Here is a 16,340-nt window from a genome sequence, read left to right as displayed (position 1 = left end):
GGCTAATGGTAATGGTTACAGCGACCAGCTTATGAGAGCGGCTAATGTGCGACTGGCTTTCTTGAATGTTTTTGTTCTGGGGTCATATGCTAGCGCGGGGGATGGGGGGGTGGAGCATGCACACATGTGTTGTCTTGTCATACATGGCGGTGAAAATCCTATTCCAATTGCATTAGCCTATCTGGGTTTCTTAATCGGAGTCTGAAAACTCCGATATTAGTCGGACTGACACGTTTACATGCACTTCAGTTGTCCAGTTATAGTCAGATTAAGGCAATAATTTGTTTTTTTAAAGTGTCATGTAAACGTATTAAATGTTCTATTATTGTTACAGTACAATGTAGCATAAATAATTTTAACAAGTTGATTCCAACATCGGATCCGAGGCTCCATCATCCTTACAGAGAGGTTGCGCGTTGTGGTTTTTATTGTCACTGGAACCATCTGCTGGTATCCGTGTTTGTGGTGGCTGCTGGACTTTAACTTGAAACACGTCCCACTTCTCAGGTACAAGACCTTTGTTAAAGAGCAGAGAAGCCAAGTACGACACAAGCAATATAGTAGCAAACGCAATCAGCATACAGATAGTCCTGATAGGGGAATACTGAACATAGACACCGTCTTCGAGGATGCATCCTGGGAAATGAATGGCAGGTGGTATTTTTAGCAAAGGCTCTCCACACAGAAGTCTGAAAAAAAATCCCACCAGGAAACCCACGGTTGAACCGTAACCATTGGATATGTCGAAGAAAAGCACACAGACCAGCTGCGGGAACATCAAAATGTAGGCGATTTCTCCACCCAGGACCCAGAAGGCCATGACGCCTGTGTGCAGGAAGGTGAGCGATGTTCCAGCCAGGCCAAAAACAACCACAGCAATGCGAATCACCCACCGGATTTCGTTGTCTGAAGCCTACAGTAAAAAAAAAAAATAGAAAGGGCAAAACCGTTAGGCAAACAGCAGAAAACTTATTTTTTCAACCTTTCCAAACATCACATATTGAGTTTCCAAATATTTCTTTGTCATCCTGCATGATGATAAAATCATGGAAAAAGTTATTTTTCTTTAGAAATATCATGACTAAAATGTTTAGGTTTTGTTACAACAGAGAACCCACATATAAACTGGATTTAGGTCTGTGATTCTATTTCTTTTTCAATGTATCTTTATTTTACATCCCTTTCCATCTTTTCAGGAACTGCCAGTTTTGACAAACAGCAAATTTAAGAAAAGTTATCATTTTAGAACAGGTGTTTCCACTCATGATGCATGCTAGTTGATCCAACAAGTTTCGTTTGGATTTATGGACTGAATGCAGTCCATAAATCAATCATTGAAAATTCTGCCTCAATTTCTTGACTTCTGTGCCTTCAAGATGGAGGTCCTCTTTTTTCCCCTCCAAACAAAGACAAACGACCCCCACCATGGCCATGGCCATCTGCATATACCTGAGGTGTGACACCTCATTGGCTGTTTCTTCCAGGAAGTACAACTCCCAGGTTGAGACACAAAAGTCTCCTGCACCCATCGTCTCTTTCTCTTCTTCTCAACTCCTTCAAAGGGACAGCACTGCTGCTGTCCTGGTCTGATCTTCAAGGGATAGATCAGACAATTTCACACTCTCTCCAGCTCTAAAGGGACAAACCTGGCCTACAAGGCCCAGAGAACAAAGCCTGCAAGGCCCACAAACCAAATTTGAGCCGGTGCAAGATTACCTCTTCCAAATGCCTCAAGTTTCCTGCTTAAATAAATGGGAAATGTAGGATCCAGCAATTTTGGAGTGTGACCAATAAAGGGAATTAAAGCAAGGATAACTCATCCTCTGCTTCTTTGATTTTGACCTCTTTGTTTTCAGCATTCCTCTCGAATTTTTCTAACGTCATGGGGGTGCAAAACTTAAAGAGCACTTCCTTTAAGACAATGCTGACAGGGAGCATCGCTTGACAACACACAAGGAAACAATGACAAGGAAACAATGACAACTAGAAAATTTCCTCTGGGGAAATTCTGAAAGGGCAACGGGGGCTACTGCCGGTATGTGTACACTATGATGAGATTCTTAAGAGATTTCAAACTATGCCCCTTAACCTCAAAATGTGTGTGTGTGTGTGTGTGTGTGTGTGTGTGTGTGTGTGTGTGTGTAGCGAAAATCGCATAAAGTTACCTGTGTGTGTGTTTGAGGCATGTGTGAGGAGTGTGCGCGCTTACGCGCATGTGTGTGTGTGTGTGTGTGTGTGTATCTGTAACTGTAATCACATCAAACTGGCACCTGTTCCGGCTCAGTGGCAGCAGAGGTAGACAGACTGGAATTTCTGGCCTCGAACAGAAAGCAACAGAAAGCAATGGGACCAGTCAATTTCTGATAGCAAAATTGATCTAAATAAGCAGACACCCCTTACATCTCTTGGGTGCCCCCTGCTGGAGGCAATTTGTATCTGCAACCAGATACCCCTACACCACAGATGGATTTAGTTAATTTGTGTATATTGGACTTTTGGATGTCAAATGCAACATAATTTTTCATCTTGCAGCTGAATCTCTCTCGTTCTCCAACATAGGACACAGCCACCCAAACTCTTTCCCCCAGGACCCGTCGCATTTATTGCACCCAGATGTGAGAATATCATTGGTCAGTAGGACCTGAGACAACAGGGGTCTCCTGGTTATAAACCCAAGACTTCTAGCCTTAACTCTCTCTTTCCCGACTCTGGCCCTTTCCTACATGGACTACTTTCATGGTTTTCTATGCATCTGGTTCTGGACATAGCCACACAGAAGCTGCCTTACGATTTTGACTAGTTAACACACAGTTAACTACAGCAACAAGTTAGCCCAGAGACCAGGAGTCAACACCCAGCAACGGACTGGACCCAACAAGGAACCAACTTTTCAACCTTTCCCTGCTTTCCTCCAGCAAAGGATTCCAATGATTTGGTTTAATGTGTGTTATTGAGTAATACTGTTGTGATATCTGTGCATTAAAAAAATAGAGAATTTTTCACATCAGTAATATAATCAGTATTTCCATGAAAGTATGTGGTCCTTTGACTGGCAATACTTTTAATCAATGTTAATATTTTAATAAATTGCCATACTTTTAATCAAAACATCCCATGAAACCATTGTTTTTTTTGTTTATTTCAGCATTTTTAAGTTTAAGTTGCCTTGGAAATCGTTCTGAAAAATTACTGGAATTTATGGACCATTTGCAACTCCAGATAAACATTTACCTTGGTCTTGAGGTTCTTTTTGTAGATATTTGAGGAGAAGATGGAGGCTGCTGCCAGCAGGGCAGAGTCGGTGGACGACATTACGGCAGCAGCCACAGCTCCGATGCCGATGACAGAGATGTAGGGCGGGGTTAAGTGCTGCAGGGAGAGGGGTAAAATCAATCCGGTCTGACCTCGTTCAAACGGAGGCGGAGAACCATACGAGGTCTGGTTCCAGTCTGAAATACAGAAGAGGTACAAGATGAATCAGTCAGACTCATAGGTTTGGCCTTTGCACTGTGAAGCATTTCTAAAGTTATCAACCTGTTGATGCAGCAACTGCTCCGATGATCACTGGAGGAATTCCAAAAGTGGGGATGAGAAATGCTGCAGCGTAACATCGCAACTTAGCCGTGGCTGAGGAGGAGGCAGACAATGTCCTCTGGTGGAAGTCCTGGAAACCAAGGTCTCCTATACTCTATTCAACAGTATTAAAACACAGGTAGAGCAGTTATTCCACATTTAGTCATGCAACTTTCGCAGTCAAAAATAATGTCATTGTGTTTTTAAATACATTTTGGAAGAGAAATGCATTTTGGGGGAATACCAGAAATGCTTCTACCGTAGAAATTTGGCATGTCCAAGCAGGAAAACCACTTGGTACTGTACTTGCTAACTCGTTGGAGGAATTCACAGACACTTTGTGGTACAGAGCTATTCTTAGTGTTAGCACTGTCACCTTTTTTACAAGCTAAAACGACTGCTTTGAAAAGAAGTAATTTGCTACAAATGAATACAAAAAAGGGTGTGCTCTACAGTATGCAGATCGCACTGCAGTTATTAAGTGACAAGCTGAATATGGTTAACCCTGATTTTTGCAGCATCACACTGTAACTTCATCCTTAAAAAATCCAATTAATCACTCACCAAAACATTGACATATCGCAATAACTGAGAACACAACAACTTTATTATGCTTTCAGTCACAACGTCTGCCCCAGTTGTTTTTGTTTTGCTGCTTCCAGCCACTTCTCATTTTTCACCTGCCCCATATACCTGACTCCAACATCCACTTGATTGTCAAAATTTTTGAATCTCTTTTTGTTCCATTGCATCATTCTTGAAAAATCTCTGCTCATAAGATGCATTTTAATATCTTACCAGTAGCAAGAAGATATCGATCCACTTCCAGGCTTTGTCTGCAGTTATAGTGCCAACCCATGGGGGCTGGAAGGTGTGGTTGAAAGATGTGGTGGTAATATCAACAGTGGTGGGATTCATGAGGAGGAAAGGGATGCAAAGCCACTGAGAAGAGAGAGATCCACCATTAATACACACAGGGAGGTAAAGCTCCATGCCCCTGCCCACCTCTAAAGTCTCATAAAACTAGAATAATTTATACCTAGTTAACTCAATATAAAGGCACACCACTGCTTTCAGCCACAAGTTAGTTTAAACGATCACACTCTGTAATTTTCAGCCTGTGAAACAGTTATATAATGTCCTCTATCTGTGGCTTAGAAGCCAGAGGAAATAACCCCTGAACCTGATTTAACAAGGTCTTAAATAAATGGGAAATGTAGGATCCAGCAATTTTGGAGTGTGACCAATAAAGGGAATTAAAGCAAGTTCAACTCATCCTCTGCTTCTTTGATTTTGTCAATATTCACATGACAATGGGCTACAGTTGGATTTACCGAGGTGACAAAAATGAGGATGAGCTGTATGACGTCTGTGTAGGCCACAGAGTAGAGACCTCCCAGCAGTGTGTAGGTGATGGCGACAGCAGCAGAGATCCAGATGCACACAGCGTAGGACAAATCCAGGATCACGCTCATGGTTAGTCCTATAAAAAAAACAAATGCAGTTGCCATTCACACTCAAAATACACACAAATGGTATACACACACATGCATGCAGAGTCTTTAACATGTCAATGATCAGCAATGATCCACACTTTGCAAACCAGGACACAAACCAAAGTTTAATTAATTAAAAAAATGCTGCAGTATTTAACTGAGAAAGTAAACTATTACAAATGCTGAAATGATTTATACTCACACAGGAGACATGTTTATACAGATAAAGTACACTACCGCTCAAAAGTTTGGGGTCACTTAGAAATGTCCTTATTTTTGAAAGAAAAGCACAATTTATAATTTTTTTTAAATAACAGACATTGTTAATGTGGTAAATGAAACGGCTGATTTTGTTATGGGATATCTATTATATATTGTCAGCAACCATCACTCCTGTGTTCCAGTGGCACATTGTGATAATCCACGCTTATAGTGTTAAAAGGCTGATTGATCATTAAAACTGTTTTGTGCTGATTTGAGAAGCAATAAAATGACCCTTCCTCAGGCTAGTTGAGTATCTAGAGGTAAAGTTGGAGATTTGTACAGGTTAAAATGATTATTTCTACACTGTAAGGAATGTCTGTAGATTTTACGGTGAAAAACTGCTAAATCATGATAGTAAAAGACCGTAAAATAATAAATGTGTGAAACACCGTAACTGTATATATTAGCCAAAACAGTGTTTTTTTTTTGTTTTTTTTATAAATTACTCCACTGTAAAATACACTGGCACTGTGTTTGGAACAAAAGACACAAAATTACTAAAAAAGGATGTAAAATGATTTTTTTTAAAAAGACACGAAATTGCCAAAAAATTATGTAAAATGAATTAAAAAAGTCACAAAATTACTGAAAATGGACGTGAAATGAATTTAAAAGAAAGACACACAATTACCAAAAAGGATGTAAAATGAATTCTAAAAAAGACACAGAAAATTACTAAATTTTTTTACAGTTTTTAGAAAAAAATACATTACTCTACTGTAAAATACACTGGCACCTTGTTTGTAACAAAAATATTCTGTAATATATATACAAGCCATCACTGTAATTTTTACGTCTATTTTTTGTAAAAATGATATTTCTCACTAAATGTACTAAGCACATCTAACAGAAATATACTGTAATATTTAATGGTAAAATCTTTAATTCATGCAGCATTTATAAAGCATTTTCTAGTCAATTATATGGCAGAACAACGTTACTTTTGATGGAAGAACTTTACATTTTTTACAGTAAAATATGGAATAAAATGGCAATCTTAAACGGGAAATCAACAGTGCTAATATCATTTTACCGTAATATTAGAAAAATTGCACTGTATTTATTACGGTAAAGTTCAGGCAACCATAGCTGCCGTTTTTTACCGTAAAAACAAGTTTTTTTTTTACAGTGTACCCTTGTCAATGTCTTTAGTATATTTTTGATTCTTTTTTAATTTTGAGACATTTTAATATTTCATTTCATTTTCATTTCATATGTATTAGGGTTGTCAAAAGTATCGATAGTCAAAAAAGTATCGATACTAAAACGTTGTATCCGGATACGATACTCATTTTCAAAAGTATCGAACTTCAAACTTGGCGAAAAATCTTAAGGACCGACACCCTTTACAGCCTTTACAGTGAATTTCGACAGGTTAGTGTCTTTCGTTTCAAACTGACCTTTTACTGATGTTATCGTGGCCGGTGGCTCCCATTAATGTTGCCCGTGTTATTATTAGCCATTAGCCGCAGCTAGCAATTAAAGGCTGACGTCGCGTTAATGATTATAAGCAACATAAATAAATAAATAAATCAGGCATGTAGTAGGCCCATATTACATTTATTGACACAGTGTCAGTATACACAAGCATAGAGTTAATGAGTTTACATAAATGTTGGTGACTGAAAAGTGTTATTTTCTCTCTTGAAGTCCCAGAATGAAGCAGAGAAAAGTCGACCTGCATCCAAACAGCAACACACACAGCTGAAAATAGTGTTCTAATTGTTATTGTTTATTATATTTATTTCTTTTTTGCACTACCTCAGACCTGGAGCTTGTTATCATAGTTGCAGTTTCTTTTTGCACAACTGTTTTTTTATTATGAATATTTAACCTGTGGTTCTGTTAATTTTGAAAAAAATGTAGAATTTTTCTTGTTAATAAAAATATTTCTGTTAAATTTTGGGGTCTTTGTTTTCATCCTTGTGGTATCGAAAATGGTATAGAGTATCGAATATTTTCCTGAGTATCGGTATAGGGTTGAAAATGTTAGTATCGTGACAACCCTAATATGTATGTAGTTTGACAAAAATGTTACCCAAGCTTATCAATGTTGATGTCACCCAAATAATTTCGGACAGCAGCGGTGCCAAAGACAGAAGTCCACACAGTCGGGTTCCATACTTGATCTGGAAAGGGTCCATCATGGTCACATACTTCTTGTTTCTCATCGGCTCAGCAAAGAAAAGACCGCCTGGAGGACAAAAACAAGAGAGTTATATTTCTGTTTACTCTGTAACATTAATCATTCATATATTTTTCTATCTCTTCATCCATCAACTCGTTCAAGCCACCTAACATAATGATTTGGGGGGTTTAACCCTCTGAACCCCAACAAGTTTTTTTGTTTTTTTTTCCCATTTTACTCACTGTGGCCTTGTTTTTTACTGCACTTAGCCTCATGGCTAGAAGTGGGAACAACTCAAACTGATAAATTATATTTTAAAAATTGTAATATATTTTAAAAATTTTAATACAATCTTATTTATATAAGTGTCCACAAGTGTCAACAAATATTGGGAAAAATTGTACTTTTTGAACACGTTTTAAACGACTCATGTAGAATAAACCTTGTTTTTAACAGGAACTTTTGTAACCTATGATCCATTCAAGGACACTTGCGCATTTCTGAATATGAAATATTTAAACATACTGGTCACAGTTAAGAGAAAGATAATGGTTTGAGGTAAAATACAGACGTTTGTTATGTACATAGTCATGTACCTTACATGAGTCAACAAACAATTTTGGTTTCACACAAACAGTCCTGTTTATTTGACCAGTCCCACTCCTCTTCTGCACACAAACTTTGTCGCTCTTTACTGCCTCATCTAACTGTCTCCTTCACTTCATTAACTACAGCCATAAGAGATGGACGCCACAGTAAATATGCTGCTTGCACTGCAAAAAAGGTGTGTCTAAAAACAAGATAAAAACATTAAATCTGAGGGAAATGATCTTGCTACATGGACAGATAATTTCACTTAAAAATATTTCTTAAATTAAGATTATTAAATCTAGAAAAAAGCATGTTGTATGGTTAAAATAAGAAATTAACTCTTAAAACAAGATAAATTAAAGCTGCAAACAGTGATGAACTGGCCCGAGCAGAGTTTATTTGTTTCTTACCAAGATAAAAAAAAACCTGTAGATTTAGATGTGTTAGATAATTTATCTTGTTTTAAGAGTTAATTTCTTATTTTAAGCGTTCAACATGCTTATTTCTAGATTTAATAATCTTAATTTAAGAAATATTGTCAAGTGAAATCATCTGTCCATGCAGCAAGATCATTTCCCTCAGATTGAGTGTGTTTATCCAACCCGTTCTCATTCCCAAAGCGTAATATACCGAAGATTTGTCACACCCCTAGACGTATCATACTGACGCAAAGGGTACCCTTCCACGTCTGTGTGAAACGCTCTGAGTTCTCAATTGACTCCAATATAAACCCGCTCGCGGCGCTGAGAAACGCTTAGAGCAGAAGCTACAGCCGTCTATTCACTCCAATAATATCCCGACCACGGCCCTCCATGACGCTGCGAGCGACAATCTGATTGGAGAACCGAGGACCCTGTGCAAGGAAGTATTTTTCTCCCTATTTTAAGGATTTCTTTTAATGACATCGTCAACATTTCTCAACACAAACACATCAAAGTCTCACTGATAATTCAACAATAAAATAGCTTCATGTTGTGGCTCTCAGTATCATTTTTTCTCCTTCAATTCTGAGAAATAAACTGTTATTTGTTTGTTTTACTGGCGGACATTTCTCTCATTTTCAGTGAAAAAAAAATTAATATTTTGACTTTGTTTCTGCATAAAAATGGATTTTGATTACATTTCTAGCGAGAAATCTATGTTTTATTTTCTTAATATTCACTCAGTGAATGTACATAATCACTTTGTGGCGAAGATCTCACCAGAAAAAGACAATCCGCTGTGTTTTATTTTGAAATCTGTTTTATTTTGTAATCTACCGCGATCATACCGGATGTGGTCCTATCCTCCCGGATGTGCTGTGCGGTCTCATTGAATCGCGCTTCACTGTATTGGCCCGGACTCTGCTCTCCTGTTTTAGTTAAAATATCTTCATTAAACAAACATTGTTGTCTTTTTTTAGCATAGATAATATACATACAGTATTATTATTTATTAGACAGTGTGTGATATTCAATATATTGGGTAGAAATAGGTTTTCACAACCCTAATACGGAAGAACTGCAAAACGAGAGGTCTAGGGAGTTGTAGTTTTTTTTTTTAATAAAACAGGTTTTCCCCTAAAATTGGAAGTTGGAAATACTTAATTAGTGGCTTTCCAGGGGTTTGAGGGGATGTCAATCACATTTTTGGCATCAGAATTTAAATATTGTCTTGTTCAATGGGGGATTTGTTATTTTTTCAGCATATCCTAAAGCCCCCCCCACTCCCACCCCTTAGTGACTATGCTCACATTATAGTCCATGTCAACACCTTTCTATAACAGTAGGTCTCATGTCTGTAACCCTTTTTGTCTCTTAGTTATAATCATTTAAATTAAACCCCAGGGTTAAGGTTCAAAGGTCAATATCTCAAAGCAAGAATATTATAGAACCTTGAAATTGATATATGTTACTCTCCAGGCCAAGACCTTTCCGGTGATGTATTTGGTTTAGCTCTATGACAAAGTTTTATTTTTTTCAAACCTTGGAAATCTGCCATAACAGACTTAGATTCCCACAGCCCTTTGAGTGCTCTGAGTGCGAGATGTGAAAATGTGTTCTATAATATTCTTGCTTTGAGATATTGACCTTTGAACCTTAACCCTGGGGCATATTTAAATGATTATAACTAAGAGACAAAAATGGTTACAGACATGAGACCTACTGTTATAGAAAGGTGTTGACATGGACTATAATGTGAGCATAGTCACTAAGGGGTGGGAGTGGGGGGGCTTTAGGATATGTTGAAAAAATAACAAATCCCCCATTGAACAAGACAATATTTAAATTCTGATGCCAAAAATGTGATTGACATCCCCTCAAACCCCTGGAAAGCCACTAATTAAGTATTTCCAACTTCCAATTTTAGGGGAAAACCTGTTTTATTAAAAAAACTACAACTCCGTAGACCTCTCGTTTTGTAGTTCTTCCGTATTAGGGTTGTGAAAACCTATTTCTACCCAATATATCGAATATCACACACTGTCTAATAAATAATTATACTGTATGTATATTATCTATGCTAAAAAAAGACAACAATATTTGTTTAATGAAGATATTTTAACTAAAACAGGAGAGCAGAGTCCGGGCCAATACAGTGAAGCGCGATTCAATGAGACCGCACAGCACATCCGGGAGGATAGGACCACATCCGGTATGATCGCGGTAGATTACAAAATAAAACAGATTTCAAAATAAAACACAGCGGATCGTCTTTTTCTGGCGAGATCTTCGCCACAAAGTGATTATGTACATTCACTGAGTGAATATTAAGAAAATAAAACATATATTTCTCGCTAGAAATGTAATCAAAATCCATTTTTATGCAGAAACAAAGTCAAAATATTAATTTTTTTTCACTAAAAATGAGAGAAATGTCCGCCAGTAAAGCAAACAAATAAAAGTTTATTTCTCAGAATCGAAGGAGAAAAAAATGATACTGAGAGCCACAACATGAAGCTATTTTATTGTTGAATTATCAGTGAGACTTTGATGTGTTTGTGTTGAGAAATGTTGACGATGTCATTAAAAGAAATCCTTAAAATTGGGAGAAAAATACTTCCTTGCACAGGGTCCTCGGTTCTCCAATCAGATTGTCGCTCGCAGCGTCATGGAGGGCCGTGGTCGGGATATTATTGGAGTGAATAGACGGCTGTAGCTTCTGCTCTAAGCGTTTCTCAGCGCCGCGAGTGGGTTTATATTGGAGTCAATTGAGAACCCAGAGCGTTTCACACAGACGTGGAAGGGTACCCTTTGCGTCAGTATGATACGTCTAGGGGTGTGACAAATCGTCGGTATATTACGCTTTGGGAATGAGAACGGGTTGGTTTATCTTGTTTTTAGACACACCTTTTTTCCAGTGTAGAGATAACTATTTGTTTGTTTGTCTCTACACTGGTAAAAAGGTGTGTCTTTAAAAAATAGTGAACATGTTGACTTCATACTTGCCCATGTAAGTTAAATAACATAACATATGTAACACATGTACTTATAGCTACAGTTGGTACCTTTTAAAAATATTTTTTGACATATTTGTTGAAACGGTCACCTTACATGAGACAGAAAGACAGACAGAGTCTTCTCCCTCCTTCTATTTGTTTTCCATGACATTTTGAAGAATCCATGGCACCTGATCGAAAACAACCAACCAGAGCCGAGGAGTCTTCAAGTCAAACTGTGCAACGCTGAGCGATTACGATTCAAGATTCTGTTGCTGCACTGCCTATTTCTCGCCACAAATGTTTTCAGAAACTTCTGTTTCACTGTAAAATTTTCTGAAAACAGCAAACTTTATGATCAGAGTGCAGCTGCAGGAGGATGTCTCACTTTGCTTACATCGCATGCTTTACTTACATACCTAACAAAATTACAAATTTGAACCAAAACCATGATATTTTCCTAAACCTCACCAAGTATATGTTTCTATTCACAACATTAATGATGTGTTTTAAAACCATTGTACAATTTGCTGCAGGGCTGGGCAATATGATGCTACATATATTTTTACTTTATCATGATTTCATTCCTTCTATTGACACAAAGCATCAGTTTTTACAACCTGGTAACAAAGAAAAATTGAGTTGAAGTGTCAGTCGAGGTGTGAGCTGGGAAAGCAGTTGAATTGAAAGTCCGTAGGCATCGGCAGTTAAACGGCATGTTTAAAAAGAGAATCTTACCAAGAATGAAGGCTAATGTTGCTGCGAATGGCATCACCGCCCAAAGCATCCCAAACTTTGGATCGTACACGGTCTCTGCTGTGCCGATGATATAGGTCCCGCCCACCCAGGTAGCTGCATGATGCACACACACAGAACACAGAGTTTTATTTTCAAACCCATTGCAAATTGTTATTGCAATAGTCCTTGTAAATGTCCTGGAAGTGCAGAAAATGCCTGAGAGATAATCAGTGTACTTTGTTAACTGCGTTCACATTGATGTCACAGACTACAACCTCAACTAAACTGCTTTAATATTCATCATGCCTCATTCAAATTCATGTTTTAAACAAAAGTCATCTGACTTCCATTCAGGCGCTGACATCTGAATGCTCAGTTATTTTTTGTTTCTCTCAAACAACTTAATAGTCATCAATCACTCATTCACAAGGTTGTAATTACAATGGTATAAAAACATTGTGGTTGGATGGGTGGTCAACTTCACAGGAGACACCCACAGAGATATTTTAATACACTGATATAATGTAATACACTTCACCTTAAATACTCCTCAAACCTGTTGTGCCTCTGTGTGCAGAGGATAATCAACTTTTTACCTTTTAAAATGATTGAAGTTGATCCTTAGTAGACCGAAGTAATTTATTTATTATTATTATTATTATTATTATTTTAAATGATTGAAGTTGATCCTTAGTAGACCGAAGTAATTTATTTATTATTATTATTATTATTATTATTTTAAATTATTCAAGTTGATCCTTAGTAGACTGAAGTAATTTATTTATTATTATTATTATTGTAATTTTAAATGATTGAAGTTGATCCTTAGTAGACCGAAGTAATTTATTTATTATTATTATTATTATTATTATTATTTTAAATGATTGAAGTTGATCCTTAGTAAACCGAAGTAATTTATATTTTTATTATTATTATTATTATTATTTTAAATTATTCAAGTTAATCCTTAGTAGACCAAAGTAATTTATTTATTTATTATTATTATTATTATTATTTTAAATGATTCAAGTTGATCCTTAGTAGACCGAAGTAATTTATTTATTATTATTATTATTATTATTATTATTATTATTATTATTATTATTATTATTATTATCATTTTAAATGATTGAAGTTGATCCTTAGTAGACCGAAGTAATCCGAAGTATAAAGTGTTTGTTTTTATGTATTTAACCAAAATTATAATTATTTTTATTGAGACATGTTCAGGCTCTCTTAAGGCTCTCTTAAGTTGTTCTTAATTCATTTAAAAGCACAATATTTCCAACAATGGAAACAAATAAATATACGTCAGAAAAATAAAAAGGCTACACATTTACCAAAACTTAAACAAAATGAACAATTTTGCAAATGTCTAAAAGAACACCTATTCCATCTCAAGGGAATAATAAAAGAGCAACTGCACCAGAACCATCATGCAATTCAAATGCAGCTCCTTTAAGAGGCTGTGAGCCTGCAGGATGCTGCAGCGCTGCACCAACGCTCACTCACCGGTTGTGGTGAAGATTCCCACCACCAAGCTGATCTCTCTGTTCCCCAGCAGAGCCATGTCTGCATGGTTTGCCTGGGTCCTCTCTTTATCCCTTTTGGATTTGATGGAAGCCCAGATGCCAATCCCGAGCACCAGCACATAGAAAACGAGGGTGGCTAAGAGTCCCGGGATGTTGAGAGCCATGCTGACTGTCTAGGGGCAGCGCAGAAAACACAGTGCAGACAGCAACCAGGCAGCATGCACCTTCCCTCAGACACTGGTCAAACCTGATTTATTGTCAGTCTTTAAGGTGAGGGTGTGGATCTGCGGTGCCAACAGGGAAACAGCTTTATTTGCATTCTCTGTCATATAACAACACTATCTGATCACATGGAAGGCTAATATGTTTAAGAAAATGGTGAGGAAAAAATGCTCGCACTGCAAAAAAGGTGTGTCTAAAAACAAGATAAAAACACTAAATCTGAGGGAAATGATCTTGCTGCATGGACAGATAATTTCACTTGACAAGATTTCTTAAATTAAGATTGTTAAATCTAGAAATAAGCATGTTGAACGCTTAAAATAAGAAATTAACTCTTAAAACAAGATAAATTAAAGCTGCAAGCAGCGATGAACTGGCCCGAGCCGAGTGACCTGACAATGATTTGTTTCTTACCAAGATAACAAAACAACTTTAGATTTAGAAGTGTAAGATAATTTATCTTGTTTTAAGAGTTAATTTCTTATTTTAAGCATTCAACATGCTTATTTCTAGATTTAATAATCTAAATTTAAGAAATCTTGTCAAGTGAAATTATCTGTCCATGCAGCAAGATCATTTCCCTCAGATTTTTTTTTTAATCTTGTTTTTAGACACACCTTTTTTGCAGTGCATTAATACACATAATGCGCATACCTGGATAAGCTCTTAGGTTTTGTTACAGCACACACAATTCACAAAATGTTGGTGACTTTACAAAATGCATGTTACAAACATACATTTTGTTACTGTGCGTACACCTCCAAATCCCCTAAAATGTGTCGCTTTTTGTCATCTCAAAATTTCATTTTTAAACTTGAAAGAACTGCAAAATATTCTTAAAAAATGTTAAGTTTTCTACACTAAATGTGAAGTTGGAAATGTGATCATTATATTCATTTTTCTGTTAATGCAGATTGGTGTTAGAGATTAATAAAATTAGCAATGGTCTGCATTATGACCTTTAGTAAAATGCTGCTTAGAGGTGTATTTGGCAGGGCACACTTTATATTCCAGGCACAGCACACAGAAATAAGGAGTATCAACAGACAGGATATACTGATACCTCTTTGCACATAACTACATATTTGAGGCCAAGCAGATGAAAAACTGAAGCACTCTTTGTGCTCCAATTCAAGGCCACGGGCCCAGGTGGAGATAGATATTCATGAACACTAGACAAGATACAGAAGTGTGCTGTTAGCTTTTTTCTTCCACAGGGCGGTGGCCGGAAGCTGAAGCATCAACAGGCTACACTGTAAACAATTGTCTTGTAAATTAACAGTAAAATACTGGCAGCAGGGTTGCCAGCATTCTACTGTTAATTTTACAGTTCCCTTACTGTTATTTACTTTACAGTATGTTACTTTGATAAAACCACATCCTGAATTACAGTACAGTCCTGTATATCCTTGATTTGACAGTAAAATACTGATACTGCAAAAATAATCTAACAAATAAAACATAGAAATGATTAAAATGGATGTTCCAAGAGAGTTGGCTGAATGTCTCCTCTAGAAATACAGTTTTCCTTATTTTCTCAGCCTCACTGCTGTTGATTCTACCATAACTCCCAGAATGCAATGCTATGTATGGTATATTACAGTATTTTATGGGAAGGCAAACTACCTACAAATATTGCCCAGAATGCATTGTTTTCTACAGTATAATACCTTTTTAATGGAAAAAAGTATGTTACTGTCACAATTTGGCTGTTTTCTTACAGCAATTTGTTACAGGCTAGGACTAGCCTGCGTGCCAACAAAATAGGTGGACCGAGTCTAAACCATGGTGCTACCCCAACAGTTTTAACCAATCAGATAGTCACATTTACATTATAAAACTCTGTGTGAAAGTAAGTTAGGCATCCTTTTCTGGGAGGTGGTTACAGCTAACTGCTTAGCAGCCTGTGATTTCTGAACAGAGAAGGTCCATGTACATGTCACTCTTTCATTACTGTCTAAAATAAATAGGAGGATTTTACTCTCCTCTCATCTGTTCTGCAAAAAAAATGAACTCTAACATTGGTAAAAGAATGGGTTAACTGTGAAGTCTTACGGCATACCACTGGTGGTGCTCTTGGCCTGGGGCTTGTGTTTGCATCCCCCTCCCCTCTAACAACTGAAGTTTCTCAGACATTCTACACAGCACCTTGTCTCTTTGTTTCTTTGTCCTGCAGTACGACTTCTGTAAAGCTGCAGGACGGATTTTACCTGAAACTCTAAAACAAACAAACAAACAAACACATTTTGCCCGCAGAAAGGGCTTGACCTAATAATCTGAAGCAAAATGGAACTGCAAGTTCTGAATTAACTTGAGTTAATCTGAACTCATGACCCAGTTTTGGGGTTTTATTATTAAATGATGTTCTTATTAAGTTG

At 37.0% G+C, this 16,340-nt stretch overlaps 1 protein-coding gene across 1 annotated transcript; it reads right to left on the bottom strand.

The window, feature by feature from the left end:
- Nucleotides 1-301: 301 nt before the first annotated feature.
- On the bottom strand, nucleotides 302-13,904 carry LOC131993615 (high-affinity choline transporter 1-like). The gene is made up of 8 exons (XM_059359599.1): nucleotides 13,721-13,904; nucleotides 12,209-12,322; nucleotides 7,372-7,527; nucleotides 4,908-5,056; nucleotides 4,372-4,515; nucleotides 3,535-3,688; nucleotides 3,232-3,449; nucleotides 302-913 (listed from the first exon to the last, which is right to left on the bottom strand). Exons 1-8 carry the CDS (start codon nucleotides 13,902-13,904, stop codon nucleotides 356-358), a joined length of 1,677 nt encoding a protein of 558 aa, XP_059215582.1. The 3' UTR covers nucleotides 302-355.
- Nucleotides 13,905-16,340: the final 2,436 nt, after the last annotated feature.

This window comes from Centropristis striata, chromosome 20, assembly GCF_030273125.1.
Source record: "Centropristis striata isolate RG_2023a ecotype Rhode Island chromosome 20, C.striata_1.0, whole genome shotgun sequence".
Classification (NCBI taxonomy): Eukaryota; Metazoa; Chordata; class Actinopteri; order Perciformes; family Serranidae; genus Centropristis; species Centropristis striata.
The sequence above is the reverse complement of the archived record's forward strand: the minus strand, read 5'-3'. Positions and strand labels throughout refer to the sequence as shown.